This window comes from Chiloscyllium plagiosum, chromosome 2 (assembly GCF_004010195.1).
Source record: "Chiloscyllium plagiosum isolate BGI_BamShark_2017 chromosome 2, ASM401019v2, whole genome shotgun sequence".
NCBI classification, from domain to species: Eukaryota; Metazoa; Chordata; class Chondrichthyes; order Orectolobiformes; family Hemiscylliidae; genus Chiloscyllium; species Chiloscyllium plagiosum.
Window position 1 is genome coordinate 54,397,886 of NC_057711.1, and position 18,662 is coordinate 54,416,547.

The 18,662-nt window shown below is 41.4% G+C and overlaps 1 protein-coding gene across 2 annotated transcripts in view; it reads right to left on the reverse strand.

Annotated features, from left to right (window-relative positions):
* The window catches only part of chd1 (chromodomain helicase DNA binding protein 1), a 193,716-nt gene that overhangs the window by 91,214 nt on the left and 83,840 nt on the right, over positions 1 to 18,662 (reverse strand). For both annotated transcript variants that reach the window (XM_043709925.1, XM_043709918.1), the window contains exon 6: positions 14,046 to 14,174. In XM_043709925.1, the coding sequence (XP_043565860.1) occupies positions 14,046 to 14,174 (129 nt within the window). The remainder of the gene's footprint in view (positions 1 to 14,045; positions 14,175 to 18,662) is intronic.

Consider the following 18,662-nt stretch of genomic DNA (forward strand, 5'->3'; position numbering starts at 1 on the left):
CCCTCCCCGGATAATCTTTCTCCTCTTGGGGCTGATCCTCTGTACAGTGTCCTCAATTTTACCCACAAACTCCTGCCATTTTTGCTCTACTGTCTTCCCTGCTAGGCTCTGCTTCCAGTCTATTTTCGTCAGTTCCTCTCTCATGCCCTCATAATTACCTTTATTTCACTGTAACACCATTACATCCGATTTTGCCTTCTCTCTTTCAAACTGCAGACTGAACTCTACCATATTATGATCGTTGCTTCCTAAGTGTTCCCTTACTTTAAGATTTTTTATAAAGTCTGGTTCATTCCATAGCACTAGGTCCAGAATAGCCTGCTGCCTTGTGGGCTCCATGACAAGCTGTTCCAAAAAGCCATCCTGTAAGCATTCCATGAATTCCCTTTCTTTGGATCCATTGGCAACATTATTTACCCAGTCCACCTGCAAATTGAAGTCTCCCATGATCACCGTGACCTTGCCTTTCTGACATGCCTTCTCTACTTCCCGGTACATGTTGCGCCCCTGGTCCTGACCACTGTTAGGAGGTCTGTACACAACTCTAATTATGGTCTTTTGCCTTTGTGGTTCCTCAATTCCACCCACACAGACTCCACATCATCCGACGCTATGTCATTCAGTGCCATAGATTTAAATTTTGTTCTTAACTAACAAGACACCCTGCCCCCTCTGCCCGCCTCCCTGTCTTTTCGATAAGTTGAAAATCCTTGGATGTTTAACTGCTAGTCCTGACCCCCCTGTAACCACGTCTCTGTGATGGCTTCCACATCTTAATCATTCACGATGATCTGTGCCATTATTCATCTGCTTTGTTACGAATGCTATGAGCATTCAGGTAAAGTGCCTTAATGCTAACTTTCTTATCATTAGAGATATTGGAAGTCATAAGATGTCCTAAGTTATCCTTCCTTTTTGCTGCATTCCCAGTCTGCCTCAAGTTTAAATCCGCCTGCACACATGCTATCCTGCTGCTTATCTTTCCATTTAACTCCATACTCCCTGCTGCTTTCACTTTCCCTTCCCCCCAACTCAGAAGTTTAAAGTCCTTCTGACCACCCATAGTTAGTATTATATACACTGGAGATCAGAAAAATGAGAAGGGGATCCAATAGAAAGCTACAAAAATCTAAGAGGACTAGACAGGGTAGATGCAGAATGGATGTCTCAATGACAGGGGAGTCCAGAACCAGGAGACACAGTCTAAGGATATGGCTAAATCATTTAAGTCTGATATGAGGAAATCATCTTCACTCAGAGTGGTGAGCCTCGACAAAATCACTGCACGACTTCAGGGAGGCATTAGATTGAGCAATTGGGGCGAAATTATCACAGGACATGTGGAAAAAACAAGAATTTGCTACCGAGTTGGATGATCACCCATGATCATGAAGAATGGTGAAATGGTCTTGAAGGGCCACGTGGCCTTTTTGTAATTTGAGTCTGATGGTCAGTTAGCTCAGTCTAGCCGGTATGCAGAGCCGGTATACTGGCTGAAATTATCATGAAGGATACACCTTCTCCATCTCTTCCCTCAGCGCAGGCATAGTAACCCTCACATTAAACCAATCATCTCTCTCTATTATGAAAGAGCAGCCTTGTAATCTGGTAAGACTATAGCGACTTTATAGGGGTTAGTAGATTCATAGATATGGCTCTGATCTAAAACAGGAATATATCTTGCAAGCAATTTAAGGTATCATTTTAGAACAAGCTTGCTGCATGACATATTTATTTCAATAAAGATCAGCTGAAATCCTATATGCTGTTTGGTGGGAATACAACTATTTACTAAAGAACTCCAAACAATGAATTGAACTTCTGGATTTTCTAAATTGAGCAGAAGGAGAGATTTCCTCGATGCAAGATGCCAAAGTTAAATATTAGAACCAGGAGAGGTCTGACCCATGCTGTCGACATGTAACACTCTAGTAATGTCCACAATGTCCTAAAGGCTGCAACTTTGGAACGATTGAAGGAGACTTAAAAGGAGAACCTTGCACTGGTAAGCAGAAGGGGCAAGATATTTCAGTACTAATGGAAACCTTTGAAATAATACTCAGACAAAGATGTTAAACTTCCAATTTCGAATGAATACCTGACTTAGATTTTTGGGGCATAAATCAAACTGGCCTAATGGAAAGATGCGTTAATAGGTTGTGGTTTATAGAATAAGTAACTGCCTGCATTGTACTTTGAACATTTTAGCATAACTATTAAAAATTGAGTATTATTAGAATTCATTATTCGATTTTAGTACTATAAAGGAATTTTGTTTAAACTGTGAACCATTTTTATTACATACCTGGGTTCCAGATTTCCAAAAAAATTAAAACATTCCTGATCTTTACAGAGATCATAAAACTTGCTAAAAGAAAAACAATGTAGGATCTGAAGAGCAGAAATTGACAGTTCTCGGTTTGTAGATGATCAATTTTTTTTGATAGCTTGATTGATTGATTGAATCAGTATTCTTGAAGAATGATTAACTGCATGTAATTTTGAAAAACGTTTTGGGGACCATGGTGTTGTTAACCCATGGGTGACTGCTTGTCCCCAGGAAGTTAGAATCCATAACAGAAGTACGGGCTTGGTGAGAAACATGGTTTTTTTTATTTCAAATTTATTGTTGTTTTGAAATGTAATTCAAATGAATAAAAATTTACAACATCCATAAATAGCTAGGCAAAAGGAATAAACTTTTCTCTTAATTCTTCTAGTAAAGATATCCTTACCTTCATATTATATTCCAAATAAGTTAAGTCTGGCACCATCTGCGAAGAGAGAAGTAGAGTTAACATTTCGACTCTAATATGACTTGAAGTTATATTAGACTTGAAACATTAACATTTTTTTCTCGACAAAGATGCTGCCAGACAGAAGTTTTCCAGCAATTTGTTTTTATTTCAGATCTTCAACATTCACATCATTTTATTTTAAAAACAAGTCTGCAAGACATACAATTAAAGTGACCCTGCTTCTTACCAAACACCTTGCATTACTTATAAGACTATAGAACCCTTGATCCAGGGGGTTTAACTTGCTTTAACCAAAAGGAGACACCTTAACATAAAACACAAAGGATTCTAATTAGTTAAGAATAAGTACTCTATGACCTATATTTTAATCTCAAAAATAAACTTGGAAAGAAATTACAAATACTCAGAGCATCTTTTAATGCTCAATCCTTAGAGCAGACAAGTCAAAAACTTTGAAAATGTGGAATGTAAAGCTTGGCAAAAAAGAAAAAATCTAAATTATTGACACAGCTTATTTTTCCAAAACAAGCTTTTCTTAAAAACAAAACCTGGGAAAAACTAACTTCTGAATAGATTAACTGAATCAACAACCACATTTGACACATTACACAGGTTTCATTTGGAAATGACGACTAATCTTTTCCAAAAGGCAATTAATCCTTTCCCTCCACATCCATTTTAACCCATCCTGACTAGCACACTGCAGATGATACCCTAGTCTTGGATGGATGATCATTCCTATTCTTGAAGTTAAAAAAAATTACTATTTTATCCTTTTCTGAAAGATAATGGGGTTTGCAAGGGGCAAAAATCTGGTTGGTTTCTGCTCCTGAGAGTGTGTATGGGTGCTGGGAGATGCAACATTTAGGTCCAGTGCTCAAGCACCTCAGCACAGAATCTCACATGAGAAACAGTCACTAAGACAGAGTATCGGAGGGATTCCATTCCAGACTCCAGCACACCACACTGCCCACAAAATAAAGACAGAAAACTAAAACTGTCATCCTTGATGTTCCTACCATGAGGTCCCAGCTTCAGATTTCGAGAACTGGGCTTAAAATAAAACTTATGCTGTTTGCTGTACTTGCTTGGATCCTAGAACATCTGTAACTCAAAACATTTTGTTAGCTTACAGTTTTGTCCTGTTCAGGTTAAATGAGTTTGAATCATTTATCTGAAGTTCTCTGCAACATCTGAGTACAAATCTGCAAGATCAAAAGAAATAGAAACAGGAGTAGACTGTTCAGTCTATCAAGCCTGCTCTGCCATTCAATAAGATCACGGCTGAACTGATATTTCTTACGAGCACTTGCCTACCTTTTCCCTACTGCCCTTGATTCGCCTCCTGATCCAGAATCTATCTCAGCCTTTAATATACAGAAGGACTCTGCTCAAATATACAGGAGGACTCTATCCCCACAGCTCCCTGTGATGAGTAATTCCAAAGACACTCAACCCTCAGAAGAAATTCTTCGTTATTTCAATCTTAAATTGGTGCCCCTTTATTCTGAGACTACGCCCTCAATGCAAGAAGACAGCAGAGTAAGACGCTCCAGTTGGAGTTTCTCTGCTCGCCAATTCCTTTTCCTTTCTTTGTTTTTCCTCTTTTCTCTTTCTTAAACTACCCTACCTGGAGAATGGAGGTGAAACAAAGGGAATGAGTTGCGGAGCAAGTCCCGGAGTGAGGAGCAAAGCTCAGAAGACAATCCCTCCATAACAGGGATCAACCGAGTAAATCTTGCCTGAACTGCCTCCAATGAAATATCTTTCCTTAAATAAGGGGACCAAAACTGCTCTCAGTACTCCAGATGTATTCTCATTTGCACCTTGTAGAGTTGCAGTAAGACTTCCCTATTCTCATATTCCAATACTCCATACTTGATATAAGTGACAACATTCCATTAATCGTAAATAAAACATAACTGCAGATGCTGGAAATCTGCAACAAAAACAGAAATTGACGGAGAAACTCAGCAAGTCTGGTAGCATCCGTGGAGAGAAAGCAGAGTTAATATTTCAAGGCAAGTGACCCTTCTTCAGAGTCCTTCTTCTGAAGGGTCACTATGCCTGAAACATTAACTCTGCTTTCTCTCCACAGATATCACCAGACCCAAGTTTCTCCAGCAATTTCCATTTTACCTGTTGCGCCTGTGTAGCTATCTGTGTTTCACGCACAAGTGTCCCTAACTCCCTTCATTTGGCAGGTTCCTACAGCTTTTCTCCGATTAAATAATACTGTTCTTTTGCTCTCCATTCAAAAATTGACAACCCATTTCCCACATTATATCCATTTAAGAACCTTTTGCCCACTTACTTAACCTATCAATATCGCTCTGTAAACTGGTCCTATCCACTTCATAATATGCGTTTCCACATATTTTTGTGCCACCTGTAAATATAGCTACATTAGTTCCGCTTTCTTCCTCCAAGTCATTTAAGTTGTGAACAGTTGTGGTCCCAGTACTGATCCCTGTAGACCAGTCACCGATCCGAAAAGGAACTCTTTATCCCCAATTGCTATTTCCTGCCCATTATCCAATTCTCTACCAATGTCAGTTTACTACCTACAACACCGTGGGCTCTTATCTTTTGTGAAAACCTTGTCGAACACCTTCTGGCAATCCAAGTCAAATCTACTGGTTCCCCTCTATTGACTCTTGATTGAGCATGGAAACAGAACCTTCAGTTCAATCTGTCCATGCCGACCTGATATCCTAACCTAATCTGGTCTCATTTGCTAGCACTTGGCCCATAACTCTCCAAACCCTTCCTATTCATATACCCATCCAAATGCCTTTTAAATGATGTAATTGTACTAGCCTCCACCACTTCCTCTGGCAGCTCATTCCACCCTTTGCATGAAAAAGTTGCCCCTTAGCTCTGTTATATCTTTCCCCGCTCACCCTGAACCTTGGCCTTCTAGTTCTGGACTTCCCCACTCCAGGGAAAAGACTTGGTCTATTTATTCTATCATGCCCCTCACGATTTTATAAACCTCTATAAGATCACCCCTCAGCCTCCGATGCTCCAGGGAAAACAGCCCCAGCCTGTTCAGCCTCTCCCTATTGCTCAAATCCTCCAACCCTGACAACATCCTTGTAAATCTTTTCTGAACGCTTTCAAGTTTCCCGACATCCTTCCGATAGGAAGGAGACCAGAACTGCACGCAATATTCCAAAAGTAGCCGAACCAATGTCCTGTATAGCTGTAACATGACCTCCCAACTCCTACATGGTCTGACCAATAAAGGAAAGCATACCAAACGCCTTCTTCACTATGCTATCTACCTGCGACTCTACTTTCAAGGAACTATGAACTGCATTCCAAGGTCTTTTTGGTCAGCAACACTCCCCAGGTATGTGTATAAGCCCTGCTCTGATTTGCTTTTCCAAAATGCAGCACCTCTCATTTATCAAAATTAAACTCCATCTGCCACTCCTCAGCCCAATGGCTCATCTGATCAAGATCCCATTGTAATAGACGCTAGGAAATTGTTTCCGTTAGGCGAGGAGACTAGGACCCGTGGACACAGCCTTAGAATTAGAAGGGGCAAATTCAGAACAGAAATGCGGAGACATTTCTTCAGCCTGAGAATGGTGGGCCTGTGGAATTCATTGCCGCAGAGTGCAATGGAGGCCGGGACGCTAAATGTCTTCAAGGCAGAAATTGATAAATTCTTGATGTCACAAGGAATTAAGGGCTATGGGGAGAATGCGGGTAAGTGGAGTTGAAATGCCCATCAGCCATGATTGAATGGCGGAGTGGACTCGATGGGCCGAATGGCCTTACTTCCGCTCCGATGTCTTATAGTAATCTGAGGTAACCTTCTCCGCTGTCCACTACACCCCCAGTTTTGGTGTCATCTGCAAACTTACTCACTATACCTCCTTTCTTCACATCCAAATCATTTATATAAATGTCAAAACGTAGTGGATTCAGCACAGATCCTTCTGGTACACCACTGGTCACAGGCTCGCATTTGAAAAACCCTCCACTACCACCCTCTGTCTTCCACCTTTGAGCCAGTTCTGTATCCACTTGACTAGTTCTCTCTGTGTTGCATATGATCTAACCTTGCTAACCAGTCTCCCACGAGGAGCTTTGTCAAATGCCTTACTGAAGTCGATACAGATCATGTCTACCGCTCTACTCTTATCAATCCTCTCTGTTACTTATCCAAAAAACTCAATCAAGTTCATGAGACATGATTTCCATGTTGACTGCCCCTAATCAGTCCTTGCCTTTCCAAATATATGTAAATCGTATCCCTCAGGATTCCCTCCAACAACTTGCCCACCACAAATGTCAGGCTCACCGGTCTTTCGTTCCCTGGCTTTTCTTTATTACCTTTCTTAAATCTCCAGTTTTCTAGCACCTCACCTGAGACTTTTGATGATACAAATATCTTAGCAAGGGGCCCAGCAATCACTTCCTTAGCTTCCCATAGAGCTTTAGGACACACCTGATCAGGTCCTGGGGATTTACCCACCTTTATGTGTTGCAAGACATCCAACACCACCTCCTCTGTAATATGGACATTTTTCAAGATGTCACCATCTATTTCCCCATATTCTGTATGTTTCACGTCCTTCTCCACAGTAAACACTGATGGAAAATACTTGTTTAATATCACCCCCATCTCTTGCGGCTCCACACATAGGCTGCCTTGCTGATCTTTGAGGGGCACTATTCTCTCCCTAGTTACCCTTTCATCCTTAATGTATTTGTAAAAAAAAAAAACCCTTTGGACTCTTGTTAACCCTATTTACCAAAGCTATGACCCTTTTTTGCCCTCTTGATGTCCCCCTTAAGTGTACTCCTACTGCCTTTATGCTCTTCTAAAGATTCACTCTCTCTCTCCTGCCTATATCTGACATATGCTTTCTTCTTTTTCTGAACAAAAACCTCAATTTCTCTAGTCACCCAGCATTTCCTATACCTACCAGCCTCTCTCGATAAAATCTAATAAATTAGAGAGATACAATTTCCCTTTCATGTAGCCATGCTGACTCAAATTATGACTTACCAAATATGTTGTTGTTACTTCCTTAATTCCAACATTTTTCCAACAATGAATATTATGTTGATCATCCTATGGTTACCCATGTTTTACCTCTCTCCTTTTTTGAATATTGGTGTCACATTGGCAGTTTCCGACCCTCTGGTACTTCAAATCAAAGGATTTGTGGAAAATTAAAACCAACACACCCACCTTCTCTGTAGCTCCTTTTAGGATGCTTGGAATCAAGGCATCACGACCAGCGAGACTTAGTTGTCTTTAGCCCTGTTAGTTTGTCAACACTACTACACTAAAGATGATACTTAATTCCACACTCCCCACTCCCAGTATTCTTCAGTAGTAATGGCATTTCAAAGTAACTTCCACCATAAAGACTGATGCAAAATATCTATTCAACTGCTCAGCTATTTCCTTGTTCCTCATAACAATCTTTCCAGATTCATTTTCCAAGGGATATACGTTCACTTTGACTGCTCTCTTCCATTTTACATTTCAAGAAGGTATTATCAGTTTTTATTCTTTTAATTAGTTTCCCCTCTGAATAAACCACCTTATCCAGATTCATACGAGCCCTCTATCAACCTTGTCATAACATATGAACACATGAATGAAGAGGAATATTTGGCCCCTATAGCTTACTCTGCCACTGAATAAGATTTTTTTTTTAAAAACAGGCCCTTCGGCCCTTGATGTTGCGTTGACTTGTGAACTAATGTCAGCCCATCCCCCTGACATTGTCCCATCATCATCCATTTGCTTATCCAAGGATTGTTTAAATGCCCCTAATGTTGCTGAGTTAACTACATTTGCAAGCAGGGCATTCCACACCCTTACCATTCTGAGTAAAGAACCTGCCTCTGACATCTGTCTTAAATCTATACCCCTTAATTTACAGGTGTGCCCCCTCGTACAAGCTGACGTCATCATCCTAGGAAAAAGACTCACACCGTCCACCCTATCTAATCCTCTAATCATCTTGTATGTCTCTACCAAATCCCCTCTTAGCTTCTTCTCTCCAACGAGAAGAAACTCAAGTTCCTCAGCCTTTGCTCATAAGACCTTCGCTCCAAACCAGGCAATATCCTGCTAAATCTCTTCTGTACCTTTTCCAATGCTTCCACATCCTTCCTGAAATGGGACGACCAGAACTGTACACAATATTCCAAGTGCGGCCGCACAAGCGTTTTGTACAGTTGCAGCATGACATTACAGCTCGACAACTCAATACCTCTACCAATAAAACTTAACACACCATATGCCTTCTTGACAGCATTATCAACCTGGATGGCAACTTTCAGGGATCTATGTAGAGGGGAACCTCAATTATCCAAACGAGATGAGGGGGCACTGTTTCGTTTGGACAATCGATTATTCTGTTAATCAATTAAATGCCTTTCCTCTGGGGCTCGGAGTTTTTAAAATCTGCTCCCCGTTCAGGAGACTGCAGCAGCACACAGCGCAAGAGGCCCCGCCCCCAACACCATCCAACATACCCCACCCTCCGCCTGCACCCCCATCCAGCACTGTACCATTTGTAGAAGTCTGTTTTGTGTACTGTGATGCACTCACTTTTTAAATCTCTCCAATCAACTGTATCATCTCCAATACCTCAAACAACTTTTGCCAGTTCACCCAGTCACTTTTGTTCTAATTCAAAGGGCAGGTGTACACTTCTTGTGGTTTTGTATGCTTCTTCTGCCTAACACTGATCTGTCGTAGCCTCTCTAGTTTCATGATGCTTCTTTAAAAAAAACTGATTCCAGCCAATAAAATGACCTGCACAAACTTTCAATCTATTTGCTTTGACCTTAATCATTTCCTTAAACAAATCATGATCAAATGTTATAATATAATTCTCTTCACATTTGTGGAAACATGCCTTCTTCTCCAATGGGATGAGACTACAATCCTCAAAACATGCGCCACTATTCTATCTCGCATAAGTCTCCTTTACACAAGTTACTCAATTCTTTTGTTGTCTCCTGCAGAGATCCAATCACTTCCTAATGCTTTTCCGGATTTCAGTTATTTTATAGTTCAGTGGTTAGCACTGCTGCCTCTCAGTGCCAGGAACCCACGTTTGATTCCAACTTCTGGCAACTGTGCGGGGTTTACACATTCTCTCAATGTCTGTGTGGGTTTCCTCCCACAGTCCAAAGGTGAATTGGCCATGCTAAATTGCCCATAGCATTAGGTGCATTAGTCAGGGGTAAATGTAGGGGAAGGGGTCTGGGTGGATTGCTTTTCGGAGGGTCAGTGTGGACTTGTTGGGCCGAAGGCTCTGTTTCCACACTATAGGGAATGTAATCTAATCTAATTTAGTCTAGCTGACAGCTCCAAATGTTTTCTTTCTCCAGTTTTGCTGTCCTGTCATCCTTAACACACAGGTCTTCAATGTCTTTTCCCATCAATTCTTTACATGCTCATGATCTAAAAGTAGCAGATTGTCTCTATCATCAATTCCTCTATGCTTACGTACATCTAACATTCCAGTAGATACAATCTAGTTGAACGGCAGAACAGAGTCAATGGGTCGAACAGTCTGCTTTTGCTCCGTATTTCTGATGTTCCTGTTCTTCTCCAATGCCTTCATTTTCTGAGTGTGCCCTTTTTAAAAAATTCACTATACTGCTTGCCCCACTGAGTCTCATTTGCCTAGTTAGTCTCACTTCATTACTTTTTTTTACATATTTAACTTATTAATTTTACTTTTGTGTGGTCTTCACTAATCTGTTTTCATGAGCATTTTATCTGAGACCCTTGGCTATCTAAGACTTGGTCCTTTAATGATACCAAGGCTTTCCTTTGCATTTTCTAAGATGATATTTTTTCAATCTATCCTGCTGACTTTAGCGGATACTTTCTGTACAATTCGAAAGGCCAAAGGGCCACCTTCTATGCTGTAGACCTCTATAACTGTATTGCTAGCTTTAACCTTTTTATCCACTATTCCTAAAACCTGACCCCCTCCAAGCCTCATTATCCTCTTATCCAGCATTTTATTTTTACATTGTGGCAACTAGACTGTAATCTGCATTTGGTTGAAGACAGATGCAAATGCTACAGACTTGTCTTTTACATTATGTGCCCAAGTTTGAAGGTGGAAATGTTTATGGAGGCCTCTTCTCCTGTAAGTTGTTTAATCGTGCATCACCAACCACAAATGAATTTGGCAGGACCACAGATAGTGAGATTGCGTAGCTCTGATTATTGCATGTTGTTTCTGCTGTTCGCCAGATGTAGTCTTGTGTTGTAGCTTCACCAATTTGGCACCGTATGCTTGGTGCTGATTAGATTAGATTAGATTAGATTAGATTAGATTAGATTACTTACAGTGTGGAAACAGGCCCTTCGGCCCAACAAGTCCACACCGACCCGCCGAAGCGCAACCCACCCATTCCCCTACATTTACCCCTTTTACCTAACACTACGGGCAATTTAGCATGGCCAATTCACCTCACCTGCACATCTTTGGACTGTGGGAGGAAACCGGAGCACCCGGAGGAAACCCACGCGGACACGGGGAGAATGTGCAAACTCCACACAGTCAGTCACCTGAACCCAGGTCTCTGGCGCTGTGAGGCAGCAGTGCTAACCACTGTGCCACCGTGCCGCTGATCTTGACATGTTTTCCTGCACTTATCACTGAACCAGGGTTAATCCCTTGGTTTGCAGGAGAATATGCTGGTCCATTAAGTTATAGACAGTAGCTGAATACAATGCTGATGATGGCAGCTGGCAGAGCTTAAGGGACACCCAACTTAGATTGCTAGATGGGATACCCTCAATGTGAAACTAGGATTTCATCTCAACCATTAGAACAGTGCAATGGATACTGCCTTAGATAGGTACATCTGTATACAGACAGACTGGTAAGGACAAGATCAAGTAAGTTTTTGAATTACCACCTGCCACAAACCCAGTCAAGCAGCTATGCCACTCAAGACACATCTAGCTCAGTCAGTAGGCGTCTCAACAGGATGTTTGTTTGACTTGATACCATGAGCCTCCATGAGACCCAAAGTTATATTGAGGACTCCCAAGACAATCTCTGCCAACTGTGTATTATTGATCCACCACCTCTGATGTATTTGACATGCTACTGAGCGATGTGAGTGTCTGGGACATATTCACAGAATTATACCTTACAGACCATCACTATATCAGACATTTTCTTTTGTCTTATCTTAGGGCCAGCAATCACAATTTTGCCATCATGCCCCCATACGTTAGCAAGAAAGGCTTTGCAAATTTGCCATTGCTGTTTTCTGTTAAAAAAAAAACTTATGAACTGCATGCGTTTTTACAACAATTTTAATTCTAGATTTTAATGAATTTAAGTTTCGCCATCTGCTATTGTGGGATGCAAAACCATGGCTTAAAAGCATTACTAGGAGAAAGTGAGGACTGCAGATACTGGAGGTCTGAGCTGAGAGTGTGGTGCTGGAAAAGCTCAGCAGGTCAGGCAGCATCTGAGGAGCAGTAGTATCAACGCTTCGGGCATAAGTCCTTCATCAAGAATAGAGCGTGTCGAACTCATTCATCTGGGAGCATAAAGGAATGAAGGTGAGGCCTTTGCTGAGGACTGAACGTTCATCCTCAGAGAAGGGGAGGTCTGGGGAAATAGTAAAGACATGGCAGGGCTGGGAGCTAGGACCTGGGGTGGGGCTGGAGCTGGGTATGGGGGCAGAGACAATCACTTCAGTGGGCATGACTGTAGGATCAGGAGTGACATCACCAACAGAAGTGATGCTCAGTGGTTAGCACTGCTGCCTCATAGCGCCAGGGACCCGAGTTCAATTCCTGCCTCGGGCGACTGTTTATGTGGAGTTTGCACATTCTCCCAGTGTCTGCGAGGGTTTCCTCCGGGTTCCCCGGTTTTCTCCCACAATCCAAAGATGTGCAGGTTTTAGGTGATTTGGCCATGCTAAATTGCCCATCATGTTCAGGAATGTGTAGGTGCATTAGTCAGGGGTAATGGGTCTGGGTGGGTTACAAGTGTGGACTTGTTCAGCCGAAGGGCCTGTTTCCATACTGTAAGAAATTAATCTAAATCAACAATGGGGGTGCAAGTGGGGCCAACAGAAGTGTCCATGGGGGCGGAAGTGATGTCACGTGATGGAGACGATGTTGTGGACTGGTTCCTGATGAAGGGCTAATGTCGATTTTCCTGCTGCTGCCGGACCTGCTGCCCTTTTCCAGAGCCACATTCTCGACCCTAACAGCACTACTCTAAGGCTCTGGAATACTTGTCCAATGACATTACCTTCCCGTTCAAAGGATGCTAATTTGGAGTCTGCTATTAACTTTTGAACATTAACTGTCTACCAGATTTCCCTTTCGTACATTTCCTCAAATTCATAAAAATTCCAGAAAATATTTTATCAACAGCACATAAATTATACGCCTTTAAACATAAATCTGCCAGCACTGAAAATCACAAATTAAATAATATGAACTATCGTACACCTTACTATACATTTTCTTTTGCATATTGCTAAAAAGAGAATATGTTGTTGAAGCTTTTTGTTCTGCACTCAAGATTAATACAAGAATATGGGAGGTACTTGAACCATCCTTAGTGTACTAATTGTTACACAGATAACTAATCTAAAAGAAATAGCCCAGCTCAATGTGGCTCATATATACTTGTGTTAAGTAATATAAGCATGTGCAGAAACCAATTCTTTGCAAATTAAAGGGATATGTTCAAGCTTTGCATCTCATTTTGAATTACTCATGTACTTGACGATTCCTCAGTCGAGTACAGGCGACTTGTATATCAATCAGTTCCCCTTTCTGCTGTAATAGAAATTGTGCTTGTTTTAAATTTGGCATTCTTGAATTTGAGCTAATAAATGTAAGAGGAAAAGCTTCAACAACATAACTTTCAACAAAATTCAAGTTGGGTACTACCAAGTAATTCGAAGTTTTCTGTTCTTCCCATCATCTCTGCAAGGTTTAGTTCCTTGTTTGACATAGCTCCAAAGCTGGACTATCAGAACCTCCACCAACCATTGGAGAGGGTATAATATTCATGCACAACTTTGCATTCAGCTGACATTGACACAAGTTTAATTAACACAGAAGTGCCAAAATAAAGTGAACAATGTAGTGAAAAACCCTTTTGTCCCCCGAGTCTGGGACCATTAATGATGTCTCAGTAAAGGTTGGTTAGCAGCACAGAGAAGTGATCTATCTGCTGGATGACTGAGCTATTTAGTCAAACGTGGCGGGATTTAATAACTGGAGCTTTAAATGGTTACCTGTTCTGAGGTTTCCTGCTTTTTACTTTGTTGTGGGGTTGGTAGTCAGACTCACTGTCTCCTGAGGTACTTTTCTCTCGCTCTTCCTCCTCCGCCTCAGAACCAGACCCAGACATCTGCCAGTCTTCACTAGAAAAATGAAAATGCATTACAAGGGGCAATTTTCATAATACTACAATGTTATGAGAAAAGCTTGAGTTTCTGAAAGCTAACAGAGAAGGCAGATTAACTCAGGGTATGGTTAGGAACACGCAACTGGGGTATTTTAGCAATATCCCAGTTGCATGTTCATGTATGAATGTTGCATGTATTTTCAGGAATACCCTGAAGGAGGATATTCCTAGAAATACATCCAGGGAAGTTATTTGTGTGGAACTGAGAAATAAGAAAGGGATGATCACCTTATTGGGATTGTATTATAGAGCCCCTAATAGTCAGCGGGAAATTGAGAAACAAACTTGTAAGGAGATCTCAGTTATCTCTAAGAATAATAGGGTGGTTATAGTGGGGGATATTAACTTTCCAAACATAGACTGGGACTGCCATAGTGTTAAGGATTTAGGTGGAGTGGAATTTGTTAAGTGTGTACAAGAAAAATTTCTGATTCAGTATGTGGATTTACCAAATGGAAAAGGTGCAAAACTTGACCTACTCTTGGGAAATAAGGCAGGGTAGGTGACTAAGGTGTCAGTGGGGGAGCACTTTGGGGCCAGCGACCATAATTCTATTAGTGTTAAATAGTGGTGGAAATGGATAGACCAGATCTAAAAGTTGAAGTTCTAAATTGGAGGAAGACTAATTTTGACGGTATCAGGCAAGAACTTTCAAAAGCTGATTGTGGGTAGATATTTGCAGGTAAAGGGACGGCTGGAAAATGGGAAGCCTTCAGAAATGAGATAACAAGAGTTCAGAGACAATATATTCCTGTTAGGGTGAAAGGAAAGGCTGGTAGGTGTAGGGAATGCTGGATGACTAACAAAATTGAGGTTTTGGTTAAGAAAAAGGGAGCATATTTCAGGTATAGACAAGATAGATTGAATGACTCCTTAGAAGAGTATAAAGGCAGCAGGAGGATACTTAAGTGGGAAATCAGGAGGACAAAAAGGGGACGAGATAGCTTTGGCAAAAAGGTTAAGGAGAATCCAAAGAGTTTTTATAAATACATTAAGGACAAAAGGGTAACTAGGGAGAGAATAGGGCTTCTCAAAGATCAGCAAGGCAGCCTACAAGTGGAGCCACAGGAGAATGAGGAGATGCATCAGTCTTTACTGTGGAGAAGGAGATAGAAGATATAGAATATGGGAAAATAGATGGTGACATCTTTAAAAACATCCATATGACAGAGGTGGTGGTCTGGATGTCTTAAACCGCATAAAAGTGGATAAAATCCAGGACGTGATCAGGTGTACCCTCGAACTCTGTGGGAAGCTATGTGAGTGATTGCAGTGCCTTTGGCTAAGATATCTCAATCATTGATAGTCACAGGTGAGGTGCCAGAAGACTGGAGATTGGCTAATGTGGTGTTATTATTTAAGAAAGGTAGTGAGGAAAAGCCAGGGAACTAAAGACCCGTGAGCCTGACATCAGTGGTGGGCAAGTTGTTGGAGGGAATCCTGAAGGGCAGGATTTATACGTACTTGGGAAGGCAAAGACTGATTAGGGATAGTCAACATGGCTTTGTGCGTGAAAAGTCATGTCTCACGAACTTGATTGATGAGAGCTGAGTGGCAGATGTGGTCTATGTGGACTTCAGTAAGACGTTCGACAAGGTTCCTCAAGGGAGACTAGTTTAGCAAGGTTAGATCTCATGAAATACAGGGTAAAATAGTGGATACAGAACTGGCTCAAAGGTGGAAGACAGAGGGTGGTGGTGGAGGATTGCTTTTCAAACTGGAAGCCTGTAACCAGTGGTGTGCCATAACAATAGGTGCTGGGTCCACTACTTTTCGCCATTTATATAAATGATTTGGATGTAAACAAAAAAAGATTGCAGATTACATCAAAACTAGAGGTGCAATGGACAGCAAAACGAGGTTACCTCAGATTATAAAGGGATCTTGATCAGATGAGTCAATGGACTGAGGAGTGGCAGATGGAGTTTAATTTAGATAAATGTGAGATGCTGTGTTTTGGAAAAGCAAATCAGAGGAGGACCTTTACACTTAATGGTAATGTCCAAGGGAGTGTTGCTAAACAAAGAAACCTTGGAGTACACATTCATAGTTCCTTGAAAGTGGAGTCGCAGTTAGATAAGATAGTGAAGGTGGCGTTTGGTATGCTTTTCTTTATTGGTCAGAGCATTGAGTATAGGAGTTGGGAGGTCATATTACAGCTGTACAGGACACTGGCAGGCCACTTTTGGAATATTGCGTGCAATTCTGGTCTCCTTTCCATTGGATTTTGGGAAACTTGGAAGGTTTCAGAAAATATTTACAAAAATGTTGCCAGGGTTGGAGGATTTGTGCTATAGGGAGAGGCTGAATAGGCTGGGCTGCTTTCCCCGGAGTGTCAGACGCCACGGGGTGACCTTATAGAGGTTTATAAAATCATGAGGGGCATGGATAGGATATATAGACAAGGTATTTTCCCTGAGGTGGGGACTCCAGAACTAGAGGGCATAGGTTTCGGGTGAGAGGGGAAAGATATAAAAGGGACGTAAGGGGCTGCTTTTTCACACAGAGGGTAGTGCTTGTGTGAAATGACCTGCCAGAGGAAGTGGTGGAGGCTGGTACAATTACAGCATTTAAAACTCATCTAGATCTGTATATGAATAGGAAGGGTTGAGCGGGATATGTGCCACGTGTTGGCAAATGGGACTAAATTCGGTTAGGATAACAGGTTGGCATGGACAAGTTGGACCAATTCCTTCACTGTTGTTGGGCCAATATCTAGAATAGTTTTTTCACTTAAGGAAGCTCCATAAGAAAATCTGCACTGGTTCAATACAGTTCACCTCCACCAACTTCTCAAGAGTAGGAAAAGACTACAAATATAACTGTCTGAACATTGTTCATCCCCAGAGAGCAGCAAGAAAAAACAACTTGCCAAGATCAACATTTATTTAGCCCTCATAAACGTGTAATATTAACAAGTTTTTCTTTCCAATATCAATAGTTTTTTCCAATAATATACCATGCTTATTTTTCTACTCCACTGTATTCTTGTCAACAGAAATGGATGACTCCTAAAGCACTCTCACTTTGTAAAACCCATACATTTGCAACAGGTAGGCTTTTAAAGCTTAGTTAGCAAGTTACTTACATAAAACTGATATTTGGGAGGAATCCATACCGGTTCTGCAACATGCAAGTTCAGATATTCATTCACTCAATCCTATGTGCTATGTTGTGTGTCGGGGACATAACACTACAAACAATTCAAACCTTTCTGGTTTAAGCTTGTTGAAAATGTAACTCAAATCCCAGATCTGACAGAGTCATCATCAAACGTGTGACAATGGAAAATCACAGCCGGTCAGGCAGTATCCGAGAAGCAGGAGAGTTGTAATTCAAACATAAGCTCTACATCATTTCTGATCAAACGTCGACTCTCCTGTTCTGTGGATGCTGCCCAAGCAGCTGTGCTTTTCCAGTGCTGGACTTTTTGACTCTGATCTCCAGCACCTGCAGTCCTCACTTTCTCCTACAAGAGTCATAATGTAGAGATTTTACAACATGGAAGAAAGCTCCTTGGCCCAACACGTTTGCACCAGTCAAATATCCATCTGTTCCAATGCCATTTTTTAGCACTTATCCCATAGCTTTGTATGTTAAGGCATTCCTAAATAGTTCTTAAATGTCTAGACGGCTTCCAGCCTTTCAGGCAGTGACTTTCAGATGCCAACAACCCATTGGGTCAAAACATTTCCTCAAAGCCCTCCAAACCTCCTGTGGCTTACCTTAAAACTAAGTCCCATGGTTATTAACCCCTCTAAGGGGAAAAATTTATCTCTATTTACTCTGTCAACACCCCTTCGAATTTTCTGTACCTCAATCAAATCCCCTGCCTCAGCCTTCTCTGCTCTGAGAAAATCTACACCAGCCTATCTCATGTCTCTTCAAAGCTGAATTGCTCTAGCCCAGACCACATCCTAGTGTAGCTCTTCTGCACCCTCTCTAGTATAATCATATTCTTCCTGGCATGTAGTGACCAGGATTGCACACAGTACTCCCAAAGTGCCTAACTAATGTTATATGCAGCTTCATTATAACATCCCTGCTCTTACATTCAATGCTTTGACTAATAATAGCATCTCATGTCTCCTTAACCACCTATCCTGCTACATTCAATAATCTATGGACATGCACACCAAGGTGACTCTGACCGCTCAAACTCTTTGATCTTGTTGCTCAGCACCAGAACTATCCCTGAGCAGAATGAGAGCTCATGAAATGTAAAAATTACTAAGGTGCTTTTGGTTTAATTCCTATGAAGGTCTCTGTAGAAGAGTTTCACTGAGGGGCAAAAGTATTATCTAATCCAACAGTTAGACTGCCTTCAGAAAGCTCTTAAAAATCTGGTATTATATTTCAGATCAAAGCTGAATACAGAACCAAGTAGGAATGATCAAACCATATATTTCCTCAGGGTGCTTCTCCTACATGCCATGACAAAACT